We start from the raw sequence: 27,308 nt of genomic DNA, 5'->3' as shown, positions 1-27,308 counted from the left end.
CACTATGTATTGTACATATCCATAGTCATGATGCAACTTTCACTAGACGTAAAATGGTGTCGTTTCTGTATGCTTCATGTTTGTAACGTTTATTTTAAGAACTCAACATGTAGGTTGTCCAGCATAAGAAAATGCTGTTTCTTGACTGTGTGTGCCGATGATGCTAATTTGGTGTATATAAAACTAAAAATACGATGAATAAGATGATACGTTAGTTTTTTCTAGGTGCTCCCTGCATGGTATTATTTTTGCTAATAGCGTACTGCAAGAGAGAACGCACATTGCGTAGGGAATAGCCGATCTTGCGAAATCACGAAAATAATCACCACAATAACAAACGGGTCGCAATCTGTATGCTCCCTCTGCAGAGGCTAGTTATGTATTTGTATCCTACGGCAACACCTCGTCAAAGCCATAGGGTACCTTTGCTTACAACCCGTCAGTTTAAGCAGCGACAGCCTACAACGGCTTTGCACCAGACAGACCCACTAAATCGCCGGCAATTTCTGCAGTCTTCATCCAACTGCGAAACACACAGCTATTTTCTTCCGAACTCTCCAGGAGCGAAGCAGCAACACCGCGGGGAGATACCTACAGGGGCGGAGCTTCGTTCTGTGGGCGTGGTCTAACACTAAGGGCGTGGTCTTGGTGGAGCCGAACGAATCGGCGGCCCTCCGGTGTTCAACAAGCGGGGAACCAAGTGAGATACGCGGCAGTGCGGCTGATAAGTTCACTTTCAAGTGCTGTTCGTACAATGTAAGGGAAATGTCAGAAACAAGGTAAGATATGTAGGTGTTCACCAAAAATTGTAGCTGTGGGTTAGATGGTGAGAACGATTTGTGTAACGAACGCAAAATCTTTTCTTGCCAGCACACTTGGGGATCTCAGGGCTTGGTTTTAAGAGTTGCGGTTGCATAGCCAGCAAGCTGTAAGCCTCAGCCTTTATAGCCACATGGTTGGTTGCGAGTTAGCCAGTTAATACGCTTACTGGATAGTTGTCCTGTAACCGAACAGCTAGCTTGCTACAAATGTTGGCTTTAGGTTTATAGCAATTGACCTTGCAGTGGACGCTTGGAGTGTGAGTGCACCGCTCAGTTTACTAAGATAGCCTAAACTGTCCTTTGTTAAACACTTCACTTTTTAGTGTGGCTAACGATTTCCAAACCGGCAAACCCATGCGATAGATGATTGTGAATACGCAAACTTTTAGATATGTAACCTGATACATTGTTTCTTTTGTGACTTTGTTCGTATAGCAGTGTTGAAGTTATTTAGTTTCCCAGTGAAATTAAGATTAGGGTGTTTTCTTCAAAATACTAATGTAACTAAACGCGACGAGCTGTTTATCACAATAATAGCTAACCACAAGAGCTAGGATCTGTTCTGAGGGACAATGGGAGGATTCAGATCTGAACGGTACATTCATGAAGCAAATAAAAGAAGACGCGTTGACATAACTTGTGCATTTAAAGTTGGATGTGTTGGGTCTTCATGGAGACGCGTCTCATCGGGATGCATAGCGAATCGTGTCTTAACAGGTGTTTTAGGCGTAATGGAGTGGTTATAGGTCGCCCGATCATGTAGTAGCGCTTGCGGAATTTGCCATATCTTCCCAAATGTTAACGGGGTGTCAATACTAATTAGTAGGATCTTTATGTTGGACGAGTTTTGACATTTATGAGTGATGCTGGTGGATTTCGAACAACAGAGGTGCAGAGAAGTTTGGTGTAACTTTGCCTGCTTTATGATGTCAAAATAACTGCATTCTGAAGACTAAAGTCGCAGAATTAGGAAATAATTGCTTACTTTTGTTCACTAACCTGTGTCAGACATTCCTAATTAATTTGTAAAAAGAAATGGCTTGTCTGCCATCTCCACACTCTCATCGTGGCTTGGGAGAGGCATTTTATAAGTTTGCTGCTGTTCGCCTTTTAATTACAAGTTTCCTGCTTTGAATCTTCTTGGATGGATCGACACGATTTGCTTGGCTGTGGTTCACAGAGCAGTAATTTATACGGGAAAGGAATGTTCCAAGTCCTAATAGTTGCTCCGCCCCTTCATTGTTTGTTTGTTTACTTTATTTGATTTATGTAACGTTAGTAATATTCTTCAGCGCGCGGTTTGTGCTGTCCTTTCAGATGGATCCGTCCTGTTTACGGCCTTTTTCATTTAGTACTGATGGGCCATTGTGTCACAGACGTCTGCATCCAACATGCAAGTGACATTTCTTTGTGGAATCTATTTGATTTTACTTTACTCACATCCATCTATGAATTGTGATTTTATGAAGTGTTGGCCCTCTCAACGTAATTGTGTATGTTACAGTCTTGAGAGAGAATTAGACCTGCATTTCTGTGGTTGTCCGTTACTATGTATGATTTGCTTGTCAGTTTGTTGGTATTGTTGCATAGTGGCAAAAAGTAGGCTTGTAACTCTAATGGTTGCCGGTTTGATTATTAGGTGATGCCCTATTGTTTAATCTTTGGGAGAGTTGTGTAATCCATCAGATTGTCTTGGTAAATATCCAGCTGTATAAAAAACATAATAATATGTAAAAAAGTAAAATGTGTAAGTCACTCTGGATAATGTCTGCTAAGTACAATTAATGTTATTTGTATCTATGCTTCTATGTGAGTGTATGTGAGAGTACATTTGATGTCTGTGTGTGTGTGTACCTGTGTAGTTTTGGTGTGAAAGCTACCATTTAAGACCAGAACATTGACCACATATCGGCTGAGGTGGCAGCGAGGGACTATATTAAACGGTTTAAACTGGAGCCCAGGGGGTTAGATGGCATGATTAAAAAAAAAAAAAAAAAAACATGGTTGGGATCTGGCCAGTACAATGAGGATCCCCCTGATCCTTTGTGGTAAGTGCCAAGGGGCCGAACATGCCGAGTAAGGTTAAAGCATTTTATCCACAGGCCAGCACCTCCTGCAGGACAGTGTCCCCTTCTCTGCATTGTGCCACTGCTTCTGCTTGACCCAGATGGAAGTCTGGTCCAACAGCACCACTTCCAGCAGAAAACTGCTTTTCCCTTAGTGTCTCCCCTCCAAGTGCTAACCAAGCCCAAGCCACACCTACCTTCAGCTGTCCAGCGCTAGAGGGATTTGGGATGGTATGGTCTTGGTGAATGTGGGTTTATCAGTCTAATAGCAGCTGCAGTGCTCTTTTCATCTGTGGGCCCTGGAATGGCACATGCAAGCTAAGCAGCACGTGCTTGCCCTGGGTCCCGGGATTATAACCTCTCCTATGGAGAGCAATGCGACTGCGGTAACTTGGTAACCAGGAAGAGGCTGTGGTATGAGGCGTATGTGTATGAGGTGCCGCCCCTCAGTCACTGACCACGACCAATTCTCATGTTCATGCCTTCTGCATCCAAGCGGAGACCCTTTGGGTGTTCGAGACCAGGCTTGCCACAGCCCTGAATAAACCTGACTGGGCAGAATGATGAGCCTAGTTGTGCTGAATGACCTGCTTTCAGCATTAACCTGTTTCCCTTCACATGTCCTGGATAAGCAGCTCCATCTTTTGCAGTCCTCCAACCCACATGTGTCCAAGTCCCAACCTTGATTGCATCCAAATGAAGAATTAGAGCTTCAAATTAGAAGTAGAACAGAATGGCAGTCACTGTCCTGCCAAATTCTGTCACATATGTGAACATCCAAGCATGAATGGAAATAAAGAATTCAGCTGTGATCGCAAAGGAGGTTTTATGCAGATTCTGAGGGACAGCTAATGCTCTCCCTTAATTGTATACCCACTAACTCTTGAATTTGTTGTTTTTTTCCTTTAAACCAGAGTCTTCCCTTGTGTTTGAACATGGGTGTAGATCTGATACCATGCAGATCCACAGGACTTGTCATGAATGCATTAATTTAATTTATGTGTTCATGATCAGAAAAGGTAACTAATGAATTTGCGTCATGATGCAGAAATAAAATATTTTAGTGTAATTAGCAAAGAAGTATTGTCATGGTAGTGCCATTATGTTTACGTCTGGCAAAGATAATGCATGCAGACCATGTACGAAAAGGATATTGGATTTGCAAATGAGCTTTTTTGAGTAGCGTCTCCCGCACTGTACTTCAGAATCTGCATGCAATTTTAAATGTGAACCTTACCTCAGATAAGGTGATGGGACGTGCTCAGGTGGTGCACCTGTAAGATTGATGGGTCATTCCCAGCCCAGGGGCTAATTTGTGCTGACTGTGAGGTAGCTTGTGCTGAAATGCACTATTGTCGGATAGACAGCTTAGTATAATGGATTCCTAAGAGAGACAGCTGTTGTGGGGTCAGACTTTGCCTTTTAAACATAGATTTCCCAGCTACCAACCAACACTTAACACTAAAAATAACAAAAATACGTATCCCCCTCATTCTGAGTAACCACACCTTAGTGTGTGTCTGTCTGCGGTTGTCTGAAGTAATTTTCAGTCGTACTCACACGGGGTGGGTGCGGGGTGCGGGGGGCGGGGGGGGGGGGTCTTAGAATACAGCTCTTAAACTGACTGTGAAAAGGCACTCATTACAAGTGGCCTAATTTAAGGGAGGCTAATTAACCTTGTCTGTGCTTTTTATATTTATTGTCCTCATGGGCTGGAGGTGCATCTTGCTTTACTGTAGAACAGCAAGTTTGGGATGTGGAGGACAGTTTGTGCCAAAATTAAGATGAAATGTTAAAGGAGATAAAAAGAGGTTAGAAAGGACACGTTCAGTGGTTTGCTGAGACATGAAAAAAATCTCAAACAGCGTGAAATGCTGTGTAAAAGTGTAAATATATGGAAGTGTGTGTGTGTGTGTGTGTGTGTGTGTGTGTGTGTGTGTGTGTGTGTGTGTGTATAAAGACATGGCCATGTGTGTGTTTGTGTGGGTGTGTGTAAACCTGTGGCAGTGCACTGGTATGAGTGTGTGAGTGTGTGGGTGTGTCTGTGAGTAGTGCAGTCAGGCGAGTGGTGAGGGATGGGGCCTGTGTCCTGCGGTACAGCAGGTGCAGCGACCATGAGGGGCAGGGAGTGTCTGTGGCCAGGCCGGTCTCTGGGTCCTGACACTGAGATCAAAGCTGACAGTGTGAGCTCAGTACCTGCAGCTCTGCCCCACTCTTCTCTCCAGCTCTCCGCTGCTCCTCAAAAGGGCACCCAAAAGACAGGAATCGGGGACATGCCCAGCATTCATTAACAGACTCATCCAACTGAGTGCTTTCTCCAAATCTGACTTTGAAGTTATTGTAGCTTTCAAAACCAAACAGCCAGTTTATATGTAAAGGTCTCATTTGATATACAGGCTCTGGTCCATTGGTGTGTTTTTACTGCCATCCCTGTTAACATCGTACATGTGTTGTGCTTTTTCCCCCAGCCGTGTAACAGTAGTATGTCCATTTTATGTCTTTTTCTGTATGCGTGTCAGGCAACCACAAGTGGAATGAAAAATGAAGTACAGTAGAGCCACGGTACAAAACTTTAAGCTTCAGTATAACCAGCCACTTGTAAAGCAAGCAAACTGTACATTGAAACATTAAAAAGGATACTTGTTGACAGCAGACATTTACCCCAGCAGAGCTTTGAAATTAAGAGGATTTTTAGGGGCTCGTCATTGACCCTGTCTGTGCACTGGAAGGTGATGATAATCCTGGGACAGGATAACCCCTTCCTCACCACATTACTGCAGAGAGTACACCCCAGCAGAGTGTTCGTGGCAGGGAGAATCACGTGCACCGGGCCTGTGTCCCATCTCACTGGGATCTCTGGCACCGCGTCACTGGCGCGGGCCGACGGGGCCTCTGCGCCCGATCTGTTAGCGCAAATGTCACGCTCGATCGCTGGTGACGGTTTATCCCGCAGCGGCGCTGCCCCGTGCCTCGCCCGCGGAATCCGAGGAATCGTAACCCTAGTGTAACGGACACGGTCAGCTGCCGTCTCTCTTCCTGAAGTCCAGAAAGGAGAACCAGCAGCAGCAGCAGGAGGAACGGCAGCTGCCTGCGAACCTGCGGAGGGCAGCCAGTCGAAACGCTGCCTGAGCTGGGCGGGAGACATCCCCCTCCCCCCGAACAGAACTCCTTTATCACGGTCATGTGTTCATTTGGTTGTCTCCCTCACCCAGGCCTACAACACATTAGGTGCAAGTTAGAGCGCAGAACAGAAATACAGCAGCAAACCACGTTACATTACAGATTTTCCCAGCAGGCGTTCCTATTCGGAGCAGTTTAAATTGTTTACAGTTTACATGTCCGTACAATTGGATACTCACAAAAGCAGTTTAGGGTAAACCCCTTGCTATAACAGCACTGTCCCACCTGGGACCTGTAGCCGCAGCCTTTAGGTTTCAAGCCCAACTCTTAAACTGCTGCTCTACACTGCAGCCAAATAAGCATTACATTATTCGCATTTAGCAAACACTCTTATCCAGAGGGACTTACATTGGTTACGGGTTTTTGCAATGCTTTCCATTTATACAGCTCGATATTTACTGAGGCAATTGTGGGTTAAGTACCTTGACCAAGGGTACAGCAGCAGTGTCCCAGAAGGGAAGTGACCTGGCAACCTTTCAGTTAGAATTCTTGCTACTTAACCACTATGCTACACTGCTGCATATGTTACAAGTGCAGCGTAATCAACTGCTGCCTCTGCTCTCAGACACGGAGGCGCACTTGGTGCTTCTGCATTCTTTGATCTGTGTATCTCATGCTGGGAGTCAAGGGGAACGGATGTTGGGAGCTTTTTAAATTTTCATTTTCACTTCCCAGCCTCTGTGGAGAAATGACTGTGCCCCCTCAGACAGCAAATTACCAGCAAGAAATACAGTGACTGCTTGTAGCTGACACAGCACAGTCCTGTGGTATCACAGCCTCAGTTTTTGACACTGACTTTGCGTAGTCAGCCAAGGTTAGGAAGAAGCAGCTCTCCTTAAGTAAGCTGCTTATGACCCGGGCTGAATGAACTCTGTTCTGGTGGTGAACATAGTGAATTATGACCTCCAAAGGAGCACTGAAAGGCAGTTCATGGGTTCCAGCACACTTTCCTAGCAGCACAGTTAAGGGCCAGTGACAGGGTATATCTGGCATAGCATGGCCAACTCTCAGGAATGCAGTGTCTGTATTGATGCCCCCACCTCGTCCATATTCACACACACACACACACACACACACACACACACACACACACACACACACAGCCAACAGATTAAGGCTGAAGGAGGTGATGTAACAAGCCCTCTTGGCTGACAGACTGAGAGAGGAGGTTTCACACCTGGCCCCTCCTGCTCCTCCGGGTGAGAGACGCAGTCTCTCAAAGCGCTGAGTCACTGCTGCTGAGAGATTAATGGCTCAGTGTACGGGGCTTCCTTTCATCCCAGATCCCTGCAGTACGGCACCGCAAATGCATTCTGTTAAAGTCCTCGCTTTCTGTAGATAACATCGCTAATCCCACCAACCTATGTTATAGGTATGAAGTATTTCATCTGGTCTGGGGCCAGTTATGCGTTTCACTATCTCTTAATTCTGCTAATCTGCTGCTCTCAGATTCTGATGTTCTAAGACCAGGCATTCAGGTACAGTGTCTCCCTGCTGTTGTACTTTGTGATCCATATTTGTAACACTGGAAGCAAGGAACCTTGGTGAAAGAATGCTTTTGCCTTTTTGCCCTGTAACAGTAAAGTACTGTGCTTTGGACTCTGCGTTTCATGTTAAATGGAACCGATCACCTTTAGACTTCAGCTAATTAGCCTACCTAGTATTTTGTGCTACTGTTCTTCGTGGGTTGGGTTTACGTTTATGTCTAGATCATTGGGAACTGTAGCTGCTGTGTTCTCTTGCCCGATAGTTTGGTGTCCTGTGGGAGGATTTCCAATGTCTTATAGCATGATATTCAGAAATGCTGACGTTTTCCAGATGCCATGTACGTGTCTGCTTCCTTCCTATCAGGACCGCTGCTCAGTCTTTTCCCTTGTGACATTAATGGTGGTCGTAGCAGCTGAACTTTTTCTTGGTTGCTTTCTGAGTGAGTGCACGTGTGTGCATGTGTGTGTTTTGCACGTGTGTCTGTGTGAGATACAGTTGTGAAGGGTATTAGTGTAGTTGAGTTTCAGGTGAGATGACTCTCTGACCACGTGCCTGATTGAATTTCCTCCTGGTTAAGCCTGCTGCAGGTCACGTTTGTGTTTGAAGTCAGCCCTGAGAGGGCATGGTAAAGTTAGTTTGAAGATTTGTACAGGAAAAAGAGATTTTATTAGCGGAGATATGCTGCCAGGTATGCACAGGGGGGCTTGTATGCAAGCTTCCATAGCTGATCTGAGTGAAGGAATGAAAGCATTGAAAATAGAGGCTTTCTACAGAGGCAGGCTTATGGTTAGGGCTGTGTTAGTGGGAAGGGGGAGAGAGGCTGAGAAGAGCAGCGTACTGAACTTGGCGCAGTTTGCTGGCCTGCCGCTCTGCACTGTGGTGACTTTGTGAAGCTCCAGTGGAAGTTGGCCGTGAGGCCCAGGGCAACACATGGGCGCGCAGGCACTGTGGCACCGAGCGCAGGGCGTCCCGCTCCTGTTCGCCGGCGCTTGCCAGACATGCCAGAGGAGAGGCGAGGAACGCGGCCAGAGCAGACTTGCTGCTCTTAGGGGCATGTGGTGGGGCTGAAACAGGCCGGCTCTCTGCTGGTGCTGGGGGCCTAATCGGGCCCTCTATAGGGCCTCTCCTAATAGTGTCTATACGGTGTGCGTTGGTTTTTGTTTGTGTTTGGGGGACTGTGTGTGTTTGTGTGTGTGTGTGAGAGAGAGAGAGAGAGTGTGCATGCATGTGTGGATTCATTCATCTAGCCAGTAGCTTTTAGAACATGCTTCCACTCCCACCATTCTACCTTCTAGTCAGGATACAGATTGCAGGATCCGTGTAACCAGTATGTTTACTGATATCTGCTTCTGGGCACAGTTGGCTTTCTTAGAAGTCATTCAATGAGATGGGCAAGAATTTTAATTTGATTGATTGGTTAATTTATTCAATTTACTCATTGGTCTAGTTTGTGACCCGTGTGTTTCATGGCAGCAGAATGGGCTGTCAGTGAAATGAGAGACCATACCTCATTAATAACCCCTCCCAGATTAACCCACCCCAGAGTGTAGCTTCTCTCTGCAGTACAGCATGTCTAGACATGTTCAAGAGCCTCTCTTGCTAGTCTACTCTGTTCTGCTCGTGGGGTGCCAGTCCATGATTGTACACCGTTGCAAGATTATTGCAGGTTTGCTTTCTGTAGATTTTGAGTACTGCACTTATATACCACCATGAGGCAATTCACCCAGTGAAACCCCAAGAATCCAATGACAAAATGCTGTGACTTTCTGGCAGCTGTGGCATTCATGAACTCAGCTGTGACCTACTGATCTTGGTTTGTATTTCCAAACCCGATCGGTGACATTTTCGGCTATTGTTTCCCTACCTTGTAAAATGTAAGTCATACACAAGCGTGATGGCATGGAGACTACCATCTGTACTTGTTTGAATGGTGCTTTGAGGCATTTCTGCGCGTGTCTAGAGCAGTCCAGTGTGCCTCAAACATGGTCAGCTACAGCGACTGTTAAACCTGTAAATTATGTAATGACTCTTGCTGTCAATTGTGACACTGATGATTTGGTGTTATCTCTGCTCTTAGCCTAACATTTTTGTCTGCACTTTTGTGGGTTGTTCTGGTTAACAGTGTGTGGTAAGTGATTGTGAATGTAAATGTATATCTGAAGCTCAGATCTGCCTTCTTGAAGACCTTCTGGTTATTAACAAAAGGTTCTGGTGCTTCGGTGTGACTAGTGGTGGATGCTCTGCCTTTTTGCCATGCTCCTTCATGAATATTCGTAACGAGACTGAAAATCAGTAAATTTTATACTTTGATAATGGCAGAGACGGAATTCTCAGTGTTAAACAAATCGAGCTTAATGTCTCTTCAGCAAAGAGACTATCTGTACCAACCACTTGAAAGGGTCAAAGTGACCTGCATTAATCTTGATGTAACGACATTTAAATGATTACACTGAAATTGCAAGCAATGTGACTCACTGACATCCTGTTAACATTGGTGACACGCCATTTTTTTCAAGCTGTTCTGACTTCCGTTAACTGCACACGTGTCACTTGATGATGTCGTGTTGAAAGCCTTGAGACTGGCCTTTTCTAGTGAGGTCATGTGGCTTAACTGCAGTAGTGTAGCAGAAAGCCCAGGTCTGACTGTGGCGCTACAACAGAAAGCCCGGGTCTGACTGTGGCGCTATAACAGAAAGCCCGGGTCTGACTGTGGTACTATAACAGAAAGCCCAGGTCTGACTGTGGCGCTATAACAGAAAGCCCGGGTCTGACTGTGGCGCTATAACAGAAAGCCCGGGTCTGACTGTGGCGCTATAACAGAAAGCCCGGGTCTGACTGTGGCGCTATAACAGAAAGCCCGGGTCTGACTGTGGCGCTATAACAGAAAGCCCGGGTCTGACTGTGGCACTAACAGAAAGTCCTGGTCTGAGTGCAGTACTGTAGCAGATGAAACTCTTCTGCAGTGATAGGGTGCAGCTCTGAGGAGTATCAGCACAGGCTGCTGTTCATTTCAGACACATCCCGCCCTTTACAAACATCCAGATCTCCCTCCCTGTTTACTGGGGTGGAGACTGGGGGTTGTAGTTCCCTGGAACAGCCCCAGGTTGCTTTTTTTATTTGCTTGTCAGGATGCCAGCGTGCCTTTGCACAGGTTGTATCTTAGATGTTCTCCAGTTGTACAGCGGCACCTGAGAATCGAAAATGTAATAACCTACAGCCTGGTGCCAATACCTATACTTTGCCCTATGTGCCACAGTGCCGATATTCGCCCTCTGCTGTGGTTGGCCAGCTTCTGAGCTGGGTTTTTTCCTTTGTATTGACCACTGTGAAATTAAGCTGAGTGTGAGAGCCCGCATGTGCTGTGCTGTCCTGTCCCACTGAGATCAGACTTCAGGGACATATGGGTGAGTTTGGAGACTCGGCACCCATGCAGCGAGGTAAAGGCGTGCAACGTGTTTGCCGTTCTGTCCAAGTGCACTGATGATAAAGAGACGCATGAAAAGTAAGCTCTCAGTCCATGTGTTGTAAAGATGACATAGCAACCGCCCTGCTAATTAAACATGAGAGGGGAGGAGGTGAGGTTGGGAAGCAGTCTCAGTGTGGCCTGGTGTTTCAGCAGTGTGGTTCATGCCACATGTTCCTCATACAAATGGAAGATGGAGATCATGTTTGTTTGTTTTTAAGTGTGTTGTTGCTGAAAAAGCTGTCTGCATTATACAGATTTTGTGTGTGTGTGTGTGTGTGTGTGTGTGTGTGTTCCTCTCATCCATGTGTTCCTCGGGAGTGGGGGGGGGGCTACCGGGAGTCTCGTATTTAGTGGTTAGAGCTTCAAAGCTCCAGCTGGGGGGGATCAAGTGGGCCCTCTGGCTGAGTCTCTGCCTTTGATGCCAGGCAGAGAGATTCTCCAGTCCCCTTCTTTACCACTGCCACTTCAATATGCCATGGAGATGGCATGCATGTCAAAATTGTGATCATTTTACACAGACACAGGCTCACAAACACACAGACGCACACACTTGCACAAGCCCACAAGTGTACATGCGCATGCACATACAGACACATACACACATATTCACCAACACAGACTCACAAACATACGTACACAGACACACGCACAGATACAGAGCCAAACTAACACTTGCAGACTCACCCACTCTTGCACACACATGGACACATGGACAGTGATATGCATGTTCCAGCAGATTTTTCCAGCGTCTGACACAGTTCGCTGGTGTCTCCCACAGCTCTGATTGGGTGGAGATCCTGGAGCCCCGCTCCCGAGAGCACATGTACGTCAATCTGTCCACGGGGGAGTGTGGTTGGGACCCCCCCGCCAACATGGCGGTGCGCCAGTCTGACGGCAACCAGTGGTGGGAGCTCTTCGACAGCAACAACGGCCGCTTCTACTACTACAACTCGTTGAGCCGGCAGACGGTGTGGCACCGCCCGCGGAACTGCGACGTCGTGCCGCTGGCCCAGCTGCAGGCGCGGAAGCAAAGCTCCGAGTCCCAGCTCCGCGGCCACAGCCTCCAGCCGAACCCACACGCTGCAGCCAGCGGGGGGCGCCGCACACCCCTTCCTGGGCACAGCCCCTCCCCTGTGCCCCCGCCACTGGATCAGGAAAACTGCGGCAGGGAGACCTCCGCCAAGGGGCGAAGTGACAGCATGGACAGCAGGAAGGACGTGCTGAGGTAAATAACCTTTTCTTTACTCCATTTCCACTGTAGAGCTGGAACCAGGCTGACACATTATTCCCCTTTTCCACTGTAGAGATGGAACCAGGCTGATTCATTTTACCCTTTTTCACAGCTCTATAGTATAATGTAGTAATATATAATGCCCTTTTGTAAGTCAATATCTTGAAAATTGTAAGAGGTCTTTTACGTTTTAGCACTTTCTTCTTTCTCTTGTGGTTGTGTTGTTGAGGGAACCTTGCCCTGTGCTCAACAGCAGATGTTCTACGTGCCAGTGTGGATCTTTCTTTGGTAAAATAAAGTAGCACCTGAACAGTCTTTATACATGCATATATAAATAATGTAAATATAAATGTAGTGATTGCCGGGCCATTTGATTCCAGATCACTTCTTACACCTGACTTGAAGGCCTCTTGACCCCTTTTGAAGACACTGTGTTAAATGTAAACCGCGTCCTCAGGAAACAGTAGACTTTCACAGCAATGCTGAAATACAACTCTTCTGAATGCGCTGAGGGCAGAACACACCAATCATGTCAAAGTAGATGACATTTCCTTTTTCCCCTAAAGAGGTTTTCCCATAGAGAGAAAGAAAGCTCTCACAGCACAGCATTCAAAAAGAGTTGTCACGGCGCTACGGTGCTGGGTCTCTCCAGGCCTGTCAGAGCAGCCCTAACCTTTGTAACCAGATACCAGAAATGTCACCTGTTTCTCCTGGCAGTGAGCCACCATAGTTTTACAGAGATGTTTAATATTCTTCATGTGTCTGAGGGGATTCTTTCTCCTCTCTTTTCCCCTCTGCCTCAAAAGGAGGGCGCGTGCCCTCGGTTAGCCTGGGAGAGCGCTTGGCCCCTACAGTAGAAACATTGCTCAGGGTCCGTCACTCCTCTCTATCAACAGAGCAGCATTGACAGCAGCAACGTATGTTTAGTCTAACACCTCCAGAAGCGCGGCCCATGTACGGGTAACAATCTGGAGGCTTACCCCTCTGTCCCTAGTGAAGGAAAATGTGAGACGGCTGTTGTGGATTCCAAGCTGTTGCTTGGGAAAATGGAACCCCTGCGACCTCCTTTTGGCTGAAGAGCTACTGGTGGAAGTGTTTAACTGCTGAATGTGTCACGTGAGGAGTCGTGAGAAATGGGTAACTGGGTATTTCCTCCATTTGAGATTTTCCATTTATGTTCCCTATTGTGAGTGCAGGTATGGGCTTTTCCAGGCAGCCATCTCTGCTTACATGCACATTGCAGTAATCACAGAATTATTTTTAGTTTACTTTGTTGTGTTCCTAAGAAGCCCCCTGTGGCGACCCCTTTTCCTTGTTATTGTTTTTATCTATTTATCTCTTATAAAGAGCACCTTACAAGACCATCATAGTAAAATTCCTATCACAAGAGCAACAAGAGCATTAAGAATTTGGTGTGGAAAAGCCAGTAACACACTGACTGAGCATCAGACTAAAATGTCATGCTAAAAAGTAGGTAGACAGTAAATTGAGCCTACAGATTGTACCAAACCATCATTGTTAAGAGCAACATACCTCCATCGTACTAGCATGCACTATTAATGCTTGATGACAGCAATACATTTGCAGTACTTTTTTCTTAGCTGGCACTCTTGTCCAGAGTAACTTGCATAGCTTACAGTTTTTACATGATATCTGTTTATACAGCTGGATACTGACTGAAATCATTTGGGTTATGTACCTTGCGCAAGGGCACAACAGTAGTCATCCACCAGGATATCGAACCAGCTGAATAGTACGAGCTCTGCCACACACAACCACCCAAGAGCAACATTGGTCATGTCCTGTGCTTAGAAATCACTCCTTCAAGGTGTTCTACACTGTTACAGAGATGGCCAGCCAATCAGTAACCAATAAGTAACACCTAAGTTGAAATCACTTAGATTGAAATATCAGCTTGCATCCCTGCCACTGGACTTGTTTAGTCCTGTCTGACAGTAGGACATCTGCCCTATTTAAATTGTATTATTCTGTGGTGGTTCTGAGTGTACTCTCCTGCATGCTTGATATGGAGCAGTTGCATGTGTACGGTTTTCCTATGGAAGCCACAGTTTTTCACCTCTGACCCTGTCATTTTCCTATACCTGCTGACGCACAGTGACACGCCTTTGTTCGATCGCTAGGGCCCTTAGATTCTGTCCTAACACAGTTACCAGCTGTATTGGGGCTGAGCTGAATAGGTCAATGATCCCTCCCCCACCCCACACACACACACACACACACACACACACACACACACACACACACACACACAGCCCAGCTGAGGCCCTGATTGGGCCTCCCACAAAGAAGCATAGTATCTGGACACTGACTAACAAGGCCACGCCGTGTCTGAGCAGAGCCCACTAATCCATTTAACCTTATCCCACACCCCCATAAATCAGCCCCCCCATGGAAATGCACAATAACGACATGTATTTTCATTTTGCCTGGGCTTGTTAATAACGGTTAACCTCTCGTCTGTGGGTTCTCAAAAAAAGAAATTAACAAGGTGAACCAGCAGAAGATTAAAATGGCACACAACCTACAATTTTGCCAATTCTTCACTGCAAAAAGTCACTAGAGTTTTGTCCAAAAGTTGCTTTTTGTTGACAGAAATCATTAAAAGTTCATTTTTAACATGCTGGTACTATAAGCATTTAAACTGCAGTTTTTTTTTTTTTTTTTTAATTTGGTACTCCCGATTTTAAACAACAGTTAAAATTCAGATTATTTTCACTGACGATGTTAAATATAAATATTTAAATAAATATTTTAAAAAATTGTTTAACAGAAATATTCAGCTCTTGTGTCCCTTCCATCCTCTTTGGAGGAGGTTTTGGTTGGTAAGAGAATGTTGGTTCTGGTGCTGTCTGCTCTCCTATGCCAGCAGTGGATGTTCAGACCACACCCCTTAAGTGTTCACACATGAGCCAACAAAGAACCACACTTCTAGCTTCAAAAGTGGGACATACAGTGGTTTCAATGAGAAACACGGAGAACTGACTGTCTGATCGTAGTAGATAGAATATCTGTTACTGGTTTTTTTATTATTATTGTTTTCCGTCTTTATAACCTGCTGAAGTTTTGAGCCACTTGACCTAAAGGGGTAAAAGGCAAATTCAGCTTGCAGGAAATCATTTGCTGCATTCTAGTGGTGATAATTTGAGGGGGAAATTTCTCTATTAGCACATCAGAGTTCATTTAAATTTTACAGAAATTTTCCAAACGGCTACCAGCTGCACGGTCACAGTTTTGGTTTATTGTTCGTTTTAACGAAGAGCCATATTTTAAGTCTATTACTTATCAACAGAATTGTAACTCACATCAAGGGAATTCGATCTGATTAGTTACGGCTGGAAAATACTGGAGGTCTCTGCCTCCATCATGTCTGTGTACACAGAAGAGAATCTGATCTGGTTTAGCCTGTGATGACACAGTGGCAGGTGGTCTAAACTTCCGATTACTTTAAGCTCCGTCAGTAGATATTTGCAGTGTTGGGGCGTAACCCAATGACCATGCAGAATTGATGAGTGAGATTCTCACGCTTGCCACCCTGTCATGTGACTGTGTGGCAGGTCACTCAGGGGTCACAGTAGCTCCTCTGTCCTGTTGTATGACTTGAAGGGGAGGGGGTCTGGAGGTGAACTGCAGGGTAATGGGCTCCTCTTAGGAGGGCTTGGGGTAAATTTGTCATTAGCCCAGTTAAATGTTTGTGTAATCACAGGGGAGATTGGAGAGGTTGCCTGCAGCCATACATGCTGCAACTCTCTCCTGCCTGGACCAGGACAGGGCTTAGCTCATACATGGATGGGGGACCTTCTGGGAAAACCTGGCTGCTGCTGGAAGTGGTGTTGGTGGGCCACAGAGGCCTTCCTTCTGGACCTTACAGGAAGATAATGTCCTACTAGTGCGATGGTGGGACACTGTGCCAGAAGAGACATTAAGATCCAATGGCTCTTACCACACAGACTAGGGGTTTCTTCTGTGTCTTTCTTGTACTCGTTCTTCCTGATAGTGTTGTTATCGTTCAGAGAGCAGTGACTGTCTGCAGGTTGTGGGTAGTGCGCTGGTTTGTTGTTTTGTGAGTTTGGAGAATGGACTCTTTCTTCTCTCTCTGTTCTCTCGAGCTAAAGACAAGCTCGTTATAGGCCTTAAGCTTTTCTCCCTATAATCACTTTCTGGGCTGAATTTTCTTGTGGTTTGTTGCTAAATGTTACACAGACTGATTTTAATGGATTGAGGATGGTTCTAGTTTTATCACTATAAAAAAATCTACCTCAGACTTTAACACACCCTCTTTGTTTAGAAGCTCGTGGAGCTTGCGTTGTTTAGTGGCACATCTGAATGACATTGATTACAGTCAAGTGTTTCCAGCAAGATGCTGTTAATTACATTGAATTTTTTTCCTTTTCTTTCATCTTTGTCTTTTTCTCTTCCTCCCCATCTTTCTCTCACTCTCACTTTCCCTCCTTTATTTTTCTTTGTTTCTGTCTCCATTTCATTTTTCCCCATGTCTCTCTTTTCCCTCAGAGAAATTGTTTGCAGTTTGCATGTTGGGGAAAAAATGGTGTACATGCTAACATTCCAAGTTGACGTAGAGTCAAAGCAGCAGATAAGAGCACTGTGTGGTGAGTCTTTGCAAGAATCCACTTAGCTCGTAAGAGCCACCAGCAAGCAGCAGCACCAGTGATTTGAGCAAAACTTCACGCACCCCAAAGTGGGCGGTGCTCTTATGTCTAATTGATGACTTGTACTGCATTATTATTGTGTCAACATGTTAATCTTGGCTCACATAGAAAGAAAAATCATTTGGTTGGCTCACATCAGTCAGTGATTGATGGCAAATGGTAGCTCCACCCATTTTTGGTCTGCCTCGGCTGGGTGGGGCTGAGGAGGAGAAGGATGGTCTTTGTACAAGAATGTGCGTTGAGTTCTCCTAAATAGCGGGCTCATTTTATCCACATCTGACTCACTGCTCGGAGGGGGCAGGTCTGGAAGCAGGGTCATAGGCTGATTGGAGGTCTGTCTGGTTTTGACCAGCTTCACGGCACTCCCCAGGCGACAACAGATAAATCCGTTATCAGACATCAGGAGAGGCAAATGCGGGAACAGAGAAACAAAGCCTGTGGATGCAGTTTTGTGACTTTGGGGTTCGGGTTTGTGTCTCGGCATATGTGCGTGCCTATTTTTTTGTGTTATCTGTTAGTATGTTTTGTTTCTGTGTAAGTGCATGCTTGTGTGTCAATTGGGACTGCGGACCTTCCTCTTCCTGTCTCTGGCGGGAGGAAGCTGTGAGTAGGGTCTGTTTCCTGGGGAGGGTGAATATGACGGGCGTTTCCCACTCCCACTCTGCCATGGTGACTCAGCCCCTGGTTTTTCTGGCGGTTATTTTGGGAAGGGCACAAATGGAAGTGTTATATTTAGCACCCTCCCCTCGCTCGCTCCGGTCCTCCTCGGCTCAGGAAAGAGCAGTGGCAGGAGCTGCGGTCAGTGGTTCGAGGCCGTGGCGGCCAGGGGCTGATTTAAACCCCCTGACTGCTAACTTCATTCTGCCTTCCACTTCTAAATTGAGTTACTGAGGGCTTTAAAGAGCTTAACCTATTTTGCTTCCTCAAAATTCTGTGCTCCTGCTGGAGCTTTTGAGGCTTTGCTGTCCATCTGATCATAGCTAAATCATATTTATGCACAGAGATTATTTTTGATAAATATGTTAAGAAAAGGGTGTATGTGAACACAGTTGGCCTTTTGTGTAGTGTGAAGACTGTTATTTCAGTCATGTGATTTTTTTTCAGTGGACAATAAGTATAAGTTAGCACATGCATACTGAAACCTTACCTGACACTGAGTGTGACACATACATCAGCTTGTTTATGAAAAAAAGTACTTTGATAACAAAGATGTTTCAGTGGAATATGTTTAGTAATAATTATGTGTTTCACGTTTGTACAGAGCCTAGAGATCTACAGTGCCCTTTAAAGTTGAGGACCTGAGGCAGTGAAAGCTGGGAAGCATTGCAATGACTGTCAGTCGAGTGTTGTGTTGTCTCAAAGTACTTGATCTCTGGGGCCACTGAACAGTCTTGGGTGAGGAATTCCAAATCTGCTCAAAATTCTAAGTGCGGTATTTGCACATGGCAAGCCTCTGAGACACTCCTTCTCCATCGATCTCTCCATATTTATATGTCCTTCTGTCCTTCCATCACTCTTTCACTGTCTTTATTTCTCTTCCTCCTTCTCTCAGCCATAGACCCATTCTCCCTGTAGAGGGATGTGGTGTGAGCTGCCAGACACCTGCTGGGAATTCTTTGACCATTGACCTGGGCTCTGCTCGCTGATAAAGTAAAGGAGAGATACACATCATTCCTCTTCTTCACCACTGCATCCTGCTTCAGTAATGTTTATTTTGTATGCATATATAGGTAACGTTAATACATACATTGTTTGTTAAATAAAACAGGCAAAGGTGAAGGGGAATCTTTTGTAGGAATCGTAATTTTTCACAGAGGCATACATAATTTTCCCATACATTATGTACACTTGTTCTTGGATCTGAGAGTAATCAGCTGGGTGTCCAGCACACTTTGGTGTCTGAGTTCTCTGCAGTAACAACTTGGATGGGCACGTTCTGATGACCCCACTCAGGAGGGAAAGTGCAGACAGGTTCATGCAGATACAGCTTATCACCTTGTCATTGTTCAGGGAGTACATGGGATAAGGTCCTCTGTTGTGAATCTGAACAAGTGAGTTTTTCTTAATCTTTTTTTGTTCAGGAAGTATTCATGAGCATAAGGTTTGCTTGTCAGCATGGGTTTTGTCTGTGTAGGCTTTGGACATCATTAAAAGAGCGCATTCGAGATATGAATGCATTTCATCCTCCTTAGCTTTTGTGAGGACCTGGTTTGGGGTCAAGACTTCAGCAGTAATTTGGGCCTAGCAGAAGGCAATTAATCAAGGCAACATATGACAGGACAATTTCAGGAATTGTATCACAGGAGGAACTGATACAGAACGAATAGATTTAAACATGAGGAAGAACAATAAAGCTAAAACCCAGTGAGACCCATCTCAGAGAACCCACAGAACAAGCCAAGGGCAAGAGCAGCAGCAGTGGTGTGGACAAAGTCCCTCCAGCTGAGCAATAAGGAAGAAATCCTTACGTGAATGTCTGATCGTTTCTCAGTTTTCCTTACATGCATAATCAAGTTCTTTGCTCTTCTCTTGCCATAGTGTTATGATGAAAAGTGGTTGCTTATTGTTGTTGCTGTATGGCAGATTTCACTGCATGTGTGAGAAAGTGAGAGAGAGCGAGATCTCGAGTTACTGTATGTGCATTGCATGCGTGTACGTATTTGTGTTTCCTAGCATTACTTCTCCATCCGTTGAAAGGCCGTATATACTTCATACTGATGTGAACACTGCATTGGTATTTCCTGTTTGCATTGAGTAGAAACAACCTTTGAACTCTATAATTGGCTCTCCCCTAGGACCCCAACGGTTATGGACTGGTGTGCAAGATAATTGTAAACCCATTTGTGCTCATGAGAACACTCCCTGTGTATATGGGCATTGTTGTTATGAATGTGTAAACGTTTGTAGCAGTCTCTCTCTATGCTGTTGAGGTGAATTGGACATTACTGTGTCCAGACATTATTACATTTCATACATGCCCCTCTCCACATAACTTCTAACTACTTGCTTTTTGGAGGAAAGAGGAGGTTGGCTTCATTTGGAAGAAGCAGCTCCCGAAATGCTAGCATCAGTCAATCACCCAGTTGTTAAATGACTTAGTCATTCTCTCAATTCGCTCACTCAGCCAGTCTCTCATTCACTCACTCATTTGGTCTGTCACTCACACTCGCATTCGCTCAGTCAGTCAGTCAGTCAGTCACTCAGACTCTTACTAACTCACTCTATCATTGACTGATAGAGCAGCTTCTGCAGTTACCACTGAAGGCATTAGAGGGTGAAATGGCAGGCAGAGGAGTAGTCATAGCCAGTCTGAGCTACTAACTGACCAGTTCTGACTCACCCCAAAGTCACTTGAGCTACACGATTCTGATACAGATGCACAATATGACAAATGAGCCTTACTAAGAGTCCACAAAGCTTTTAAGACATTTAAGACTCCATTTTTTCTCCCCCAATGGAGACGTTTCTCCTCCACTTAGCCTAACGGCTTTGTTTAGTCTGTTTGTAGTGCCGAGCACAAACAAAATGACCGCTGCTCTTGCACATCTCAGGTCATCTCTCTCTGTAAGTGCTGCTGTATTTGTTACACTTATAATGGCTGCAGAGTGTAATAAATGCTCACTTGGCAACATGAGGTCACTCTACGTGAGCCAGTACAGGATGTTTACGGATAGCGTAGGTGTAGTTACCTCTGTCACCACTGTACAGTCAGTTGTTCCAGGACACTATTTTGTTTGGACTTTGAAGGTATTGTGCGCATGTGCTTTGGTGAGATATGAGCAGCTACGGGTGGAACAATCTATTGTGAGTGCGTATGTGTGTGGGAGGAGGTGGGGGGGGGGGGGGTGGGCAGGCAATGCAGTGCTGTCCCCCAGGGTATTGTCGTTGTATTGTTTCAAAGTTTCAAAGTTGGCGGGGGGTGGAGTGGGGGGCTGAGCTTGGACAGGGGGTGGGGGGGCTGTGTTTATCAGATCACACTCCTGCTACTGTGGCAGCTCTGCCCTGGCCTCTGCCTTTCCCCTCCTCCTCTTCCTCCTCCTCCTCCTCTTTCGTAACTTCACGTTTGACATTGTAGGCAGTCCTGTGCCCTCTCTCTCAGTTTTGAGGAGGGTCATGTGCCACGAACGAAGTGTAATACCACTTTGACTTTAAACAGAGCCCCCTGACAAGTAGCCGGGCTACATTTCTTTCTTGGTGTTTCTTTTTTATTTTTTTTCGGGAGCGAAGGGACCGGTCGTTTTCAGTCACAACAGACTGAGGGACAAAGAGGGTAAGATTTATCTTCTGTATCTTCACTCTGAAAATGAAGAGGTCCACCCAGATGTAGCAGTAATAATCTGTAGTAATACTGTCATTTCTGCCTTTATGATGGTACTTCCCTTTTCTGTCTCTCTCTTTCTGTAGTTGTACTGAGGATTGAATGCAGATTCCCATAACTGGTTTTGTTTGTGCTGTGTAGTTTTTTAGAAGAGGCTACTTGGCTAATTCATAAACGTGGGTGTTTGTGAAAGGTGTTGTAGGATAATGGGGGAAATGTTGCTGGGACTGAGACTGACCTCTCTCTCAGCCCGGTGCCATGACTGGGGTTTGTCATTTGACATGTTTGCAGTCATCAGGGTCTCTAATGGTGAAATTGTCCGAAGAGAAAGGTTGAAGTGAGAGCTTTTGAACAGGGAAGGGAGTAATGTATGGTGTGCTTTATTGGAATGGGGCAGGGGTTTATGTAAGTGGTGTGGGGAACGTGACAGGGGCAGGGTATCAGGGACATGTGTGAGAGAGACTTTGGAGTGAGGTTGCCTGAATTCCCCGTCTTCCTGTCTGCCTTGTTAACCTATGCTCAACATGCCATTTCAGATTTCCTGTTATGTTTCTCCCGTTAAAGCACACTCCATTACAAGGTACTTCTGGAAAGTGTGTGTGTGTGTGTGTGTGTGTGTGTGTGTGTGTGTGTGTGTGTGTGTGTGTGTGTGTGTGTGTGTGCGCTTGTGAGGGACTGAATGTGTTGTCCTTTGAGGGAAAAGGCAGGCTCACATATCATTTCTCTCATCTGTGTCCACAAATTAAACTTCAGACACAAGGGATTAGCAGTATTTTGGGTCCTTTGGATTTTTTTTTACTTACATACATCATTTTTACAGATATTATTAGTAAATCAGTCAGCTTTATGTGCAGGCCTAATATTCTTTTGGCCAAGTGAGAGTGTGTGACTTTACAGCTAATGTGTGGTTTGAGCATCTGACCCAAATGCTGTGGCTTGATTTTCAAGTGAGAGTACCTTTATCCGAATGTGAATATGTATCAGAACTACTGAAAACCAATAACCTGTAGAGAGTCTAGCACTGCTAGTGAATAATAACAATACCAGCTAGGGAGCTAAATACGGTGTGATGTTCATGCTCAGTACTGCTAAACTTGACATCTCCTCAGCATTTTTATGGCCTCAGTTTGAGCCTTAAAATTTTCCTCTTCTCTGAAAACCTGCTGTCCTAACCCTGTTCTTTCTCCTTCAGTGCTTCAGCATGCATGTTTGGCAGTAATGTAAAGAAACCTTGTAGATTGATTAGGCAGAAGAGCATGCTGTACATATTGGTGAAAACTGCTGACGAGGCACAGTCACAGGAGACCAAATTTAAAGCCGGTTGCTAAAAGTGATAAATCTCTGTAGAAGACCTCCAGGGACCCCAGGTGATTTTGTGCCATAGTCTGTTAAACTTTTTTTTTTTTTTTTTTTTTACTGAAACAAGGACGGGTTTAGTGTCTCAGGCTGAAGTAGAGGATCTGTGCATTGGAGATGAATTGCATGATAGAGACTTTTTTTGTGGGTCAGTTTGTACCACGCATAGAAGTAAATGTCCCAATTACTGTGACTGCTGTATATAGACTTCATAGCCTTTTAAATAGGGAGAGGAGCCACTTAGGGTGGTGTGTGAGCTCAATCTCTTTTGGACAGACAAAAATGGGCAGGAAAAGTCTTCAAGTTTGGATTGCATTCTCAGACATGTTTTCTACCTGAGATGAAGTTGACAACAGGATTGTGTTCAATCTGGCAAACAAACAAAAGTTTCAGTTACTCAGTGTGTCTGTGTGTTTTCATAAACGACACATTTGTGATGAAATTGGTACGAGTGTCAGGTCTCTGAAAATTTAAATTGGCAAAGTCATCTCTAAATATTCTTTGGCATTCACACTGATACATGTTCTGTATGTGAAGAACTCTGTGTGAGTGTTACCCCTAAAGTGCTCATTAGAGTCTTTCCTGTGTTACAGGGACTCTGCTCAGAGATGGCAGCCTGCTCCAGGGTCGAAGGCGGCCATGTTGGTGAAGGTCAACAGCATTGGCAGGAATCAGACTGCAGGACCCCTTAAGGCTGCACAGCTCCTTCCTAGCAGCTCTAGCAACACCCTCTCAGCCAATCCCATCAGCAGCAAGCCAGCAGGAAGCCGCACAAGCCCCACCCCCTCTAGCGGCATGGCTCTGGCCCCAAGCTGCAAGCAGGCGCTCCACCTTAAGAAGGCGGAGGATGGGCATTTCTGCCCCATCGACCACACGAGCGCTGCCTCTGGCCATGCTTACCCGACCCCCCACAGGGCCCGGACAGGAACACCACGCCCTGCATCGCCCCAGCACGGCTCCACCGCGCCTGTCTACGACGACCCCCCAATGGAGTCGCCCGTTTACGAAGAGCCCCCTGCGGAGATGGAGGTGGAGGGGGGCCACCTGCAGGACGCTTCCCGCCAGGCCCACTTCGGCTCGCAGAGCCACGCCCGGCACTCCCGGGCGCAGCAGCCTGCCCCTCTCTCTCACCCGGACACCTGGCACGGGCGGAGCCCCTCCCACGCGGACTACAGCCCCGCCGGCCGGGAGTGCATAAAGCACATGGTCAACGTGGAGCCTGGTGGCTCCAAGCAGGGAGCCCCGCCCTCACCCGGCTCGCCCGCGCCGCCCGAGCGGCCGCCCCCGCAGAGGGAGGCCCGGCTGGAGAGGAAGCAGACGTGGCGGACCCTGGAGGCCAGCCTGCTGCGGGGCATGGAGGCGCGGCAGAGCCGGCAGGGGAGCCTGGTGTCGCCGGAGTGCCTGTCGGCCGGCGCCCCGCTGCACTGCCAGGACTCGGGCTACTCGACGGGGCCGTCGCCCAGCCTGCGCCGGCGGAGCCGCCGCCGCCCGCCCGCGGGACAGGCCCGGCCCGGCTCCACGGGCAGCGGCGGAGAGCTGGACGCCCTCAGCGAGCGGCTGATGGCGGAGGTGCGCGCGGCGGTCAGCCGCTCCAGCACCATGCGGGAGAGCAAGGCCAGCCTGGACGCCGACGCCTCTGAGAGCTCCGCCCCCCGCGCGCGCTCGCCGCTCGGCTCCCTGCGGAGGTACGCCGGACGCGGAGGCGGCGGATCCCGGGAGGACATCGCTGCAAGCAACCGCTCCCTGTGTCGGGGGGGTAACCACGGCGACACGCCCCTCTCCCCCCTGGCCTACGAGGCACCTGGCAGGCAGAAACGAACCCATGAGAAGGTGGACACCCTGGAGAAGATCAGCCTATCTTCACCCACACAGGTATGCCCTGCCCCTCTCTTATGGGCGTGTCTGTGTCCTCATATTGGTGAAGATGTTGGGTCACAAATATTGGCTGTGGTAAGGGTGGGGAGGGTCATTTTTGATAGCGTAGTGATAGTGGTATGTGTACTGCATATACACACTACATACTCGTATATATTAATATATATCTGTGGTATAATACATATCGTAATCACCTCTGTTGGTTTAATTTCATTTGTTGTATGAACTGTAGATACTGCGCAAGCTTATGCTAATGCATATGCTGGCTTTGTAGAATATTTTTGGAGAACGCTTTGGGACAACATCGGTATAGCAAGTAGGCCAGCCTGGATCTGATCACTGGAACTTCTGCTTCTTTTTCTTATTCATCTGCTTTTGAGGACCACAACCACAACAGGATTGTGCTTATACAGTGCCACTATCATCTTTCATGAACAATATACATCACAACTGCAATAGTTACTAAAGATGGGTGTTGTCACTTTGTTGCTTACTGGGTGGAAGTGACCACAAATGCAGTCAACCATGAGGGCACCATTGTGGTCAGGTTCCAGCTCAGTTCTTCACCACTGGCATTGATATTTAGTCATTTGGGTGAGATCAAGAGCGGCTTACAAAACTAAAGCATGTAGCGGTATATAGCAAGACCTCATCAAACCAGTACATTTATTTTCATACATATGCATATACACAGAAAGCCACAGACCACATCTGAACTTGTTTCAGTCCATCATACAATGCTACATCAACCAGTGCCATGCTTACTACCCTACTGCTTACTGCTGAAACTTAGGTCCTCATCCTGTGCTCCAATAAAGTGGAGCGAAAGATAGTGAGTGACTTTCATCCTTGTTTTTTTTGTTCTATTGTTGTCAGATGGTGGTCCCGATCCCATTTTGTCAGGAATTTATGTCAGGAATATGAATTGGTTTTTGTTTAATCCTGTGAGGGGGGGCCGTTTTAATAAGGTTTCTCGTTAGTTCCTGTCTCTCTTTGTTTATCTTGCATTAATCTTGGTAGACCTCCGCAGAATTGTTGGCTTCACTCCAGGACGTTTTTGTTTTGTTTTATTTTTTTGTAATTAATTCTTAGTCTTATGTGGAAAAAATGAGACCAGTTCCTCATCTGCAAAAGCCCTTTGTTTTTGCAAACAATGGGAGTCAATTGTGGGGTGTCTGTTTTGTCCGTAGTCTGGGGAGTCTTTGTCTCAGAGAACCAGATTAATGGAAACGACATGATTGGTGGAAAGCTCCTGAGTGACAGCAGGCCAGTGCTACCAAACTGATTTGAGCGGGTGGGAACAGCCTTAGTGAAGGTCTTTGAGCGATTCACTGTAACCTCATTCTGACTGACAGGACAGCCTGTTTAAAAAATGTCGGACTCTTTATTGCTGTAGCTTAGACAGCTGCCCGTGTGTGTAGAATACAAACACCTTCTGTGTATTTTGACAGATCCTCTTCTGACGGACTTAACCGTTCACCTTGAACATGTGCACACATGAGCTTGGAGGCAGTGTGTTTGGCCATATTTCATTTTCTGGCTGGAGATGTTTCCGCTGCTGTCAATGACTTGGATTAACCATGTGTTGCATTTACAGAATAGGTGGCGTTTCACCTAAGCTGCAGCTGACAGTATATTGCCCCTGTAGGCTGTAAGTCACAGATCCAAGCACTTTCACAGTATACTTATCTAGGTCATCCCATAAGAAGGGGCAAGGGCACAAGTGCTGTCATTGAATTCATTAGCTGACAAAGTGGTGAGCTGAATAAATGAATATTAAGGAGATATGTTGATAGTAAGGGCTTTGTTTGAAAAATTTCACCCAGACAAAAACCCCAAATACACAATACAAAAAAACAATCATGTTTTTAACGATTGTGAAGCAAACGTGGCTCTGGAGCTCAGTGGTCCAGGACGCAGTCAGGGCGGGGATGGTGGCGGCAGTGGGGAGAAGTGGGGTGGGCAGCCCACTCCCACTGGCTGACCCAAATGTGCCCAAGTGGGTGTGCGGGGGCGCCTGTGCCAGGCCACGGTGTGAACAGCAGGGGCAGCAGCAGGCTTCCGCAGAACTGCGGAAAACGCCGCCCGCTGCTCAGGAAGGAGCGATGCAGAGGTCCATATGGCGCCGGCCAGGCGGCGCTCGGGAACGTTCACTCGTGTCACGCGCGTGCTGCCACTAGCGCCTTTTCGCTGGCCAACCGTGGACGGCTGACATGTCGCATTCGAACGCTCGCTCAAGGGCGTATTTAACCAGCCAGCCCCTCCAGTCAGTTCAGTTTGTCAGAATTTTTTGTTTCCATTTACACTGTAGAGCCTTAAACAGCCTTAAACCTAAAACGTACAACCATATTAGCATGTCCATCCGCTGTGGAGACTTGGATGATTTTCCTGATCTAGGAAAGGGTCAACCCAACCACAAAACCGGGGTTGTTGTTACCTGCCTAAGACAATTTTTAAAGCATTTTTTACTATGTGACTGTAATTGGGTCAGTTGATTCAAAAGTTCAGCCGCAAGTCTTGGTACTGTGGCTTCAGTAGTTTAAGAGCATTTAAAAATACAGAGAATCTGTGTTAAGCTCTGCAGCGGCATTGAAGGGCGCTTAGGGAAGGGAGTATCTGTGAAATGAGAACACATCAGGGTTATTACGGGTAAATATTCCCACGGGTGGTGAAATGGGCCACTTAGAATTTAACATATGGAGACTTTCACCAAACAGCTACACTACCAAACAACTCTATTGCTGAACGTCTCTTTTACCGAACAGCTCCATTAACTACGGCTGCATGCCGTTCTTGCCAAGGGAACAATGGAAACATTG

General features: G+C 46.4%; 1 protein-coding gene across 2 annotated transcripts in view; it reads left to right on the top strand.

The window, feature by feature from the left end:
* The first annotated feature begins 691 nt into the window (after nucleotides 1–691).
* Nucleotides 692–27,308, top strand: part of LOC118778850 (rho GTPase-activating protein 39-like) — a 40,980-nt gene continuing 14,363 nt past the window's right edge. The window contains exons 1-3 of one of the 2 annotated variants that reach the window (XM_036530610.1): nucleotides 692–779; nucleotides 11,800–12,246; nucleotides 23,208–24,486. In XM_036530610.1, coding sequence (XP_036386503.1) covers nucleotides 766–779; nucleotides 11,800–12,246; nucleotides 23,208–24,486 — 1,740 coding nt within the window. In that variant the 5' untranslated portion in view covers nucleotides 692–765. Of the gene's footprint in view, nucleotides 780–11,799; nucleotides 12,247–20,991; nucleotides 21,211–23,207; nucleotides 24,487–27,308 lie in introns of those variants that run through there. The other variant, XM_036530612.1, reaches the window with a different exon arrangement.

The sequence above is a fragment of the Megalops cyprinoides genome, chromosome 6, assembly GCF_013368585.1.
Source record: "Megalops cyprinoides isolate fMegCyp1 chromosome 6, fMegCyp1.pri, whole genome shotgun sequence".
NCBI classification, from domain to species: Eukaryota; Metazoa; Chordata; class Actinopteri; order Elopiformes; family Megalopidae; genus Megalops; species Megalops cyprinoides.
The sequence above is the reverse complement of the archived record's forward strand: the minus strand, read 5'-3'. Positions and strand labels throughout refer to the sequence as shown.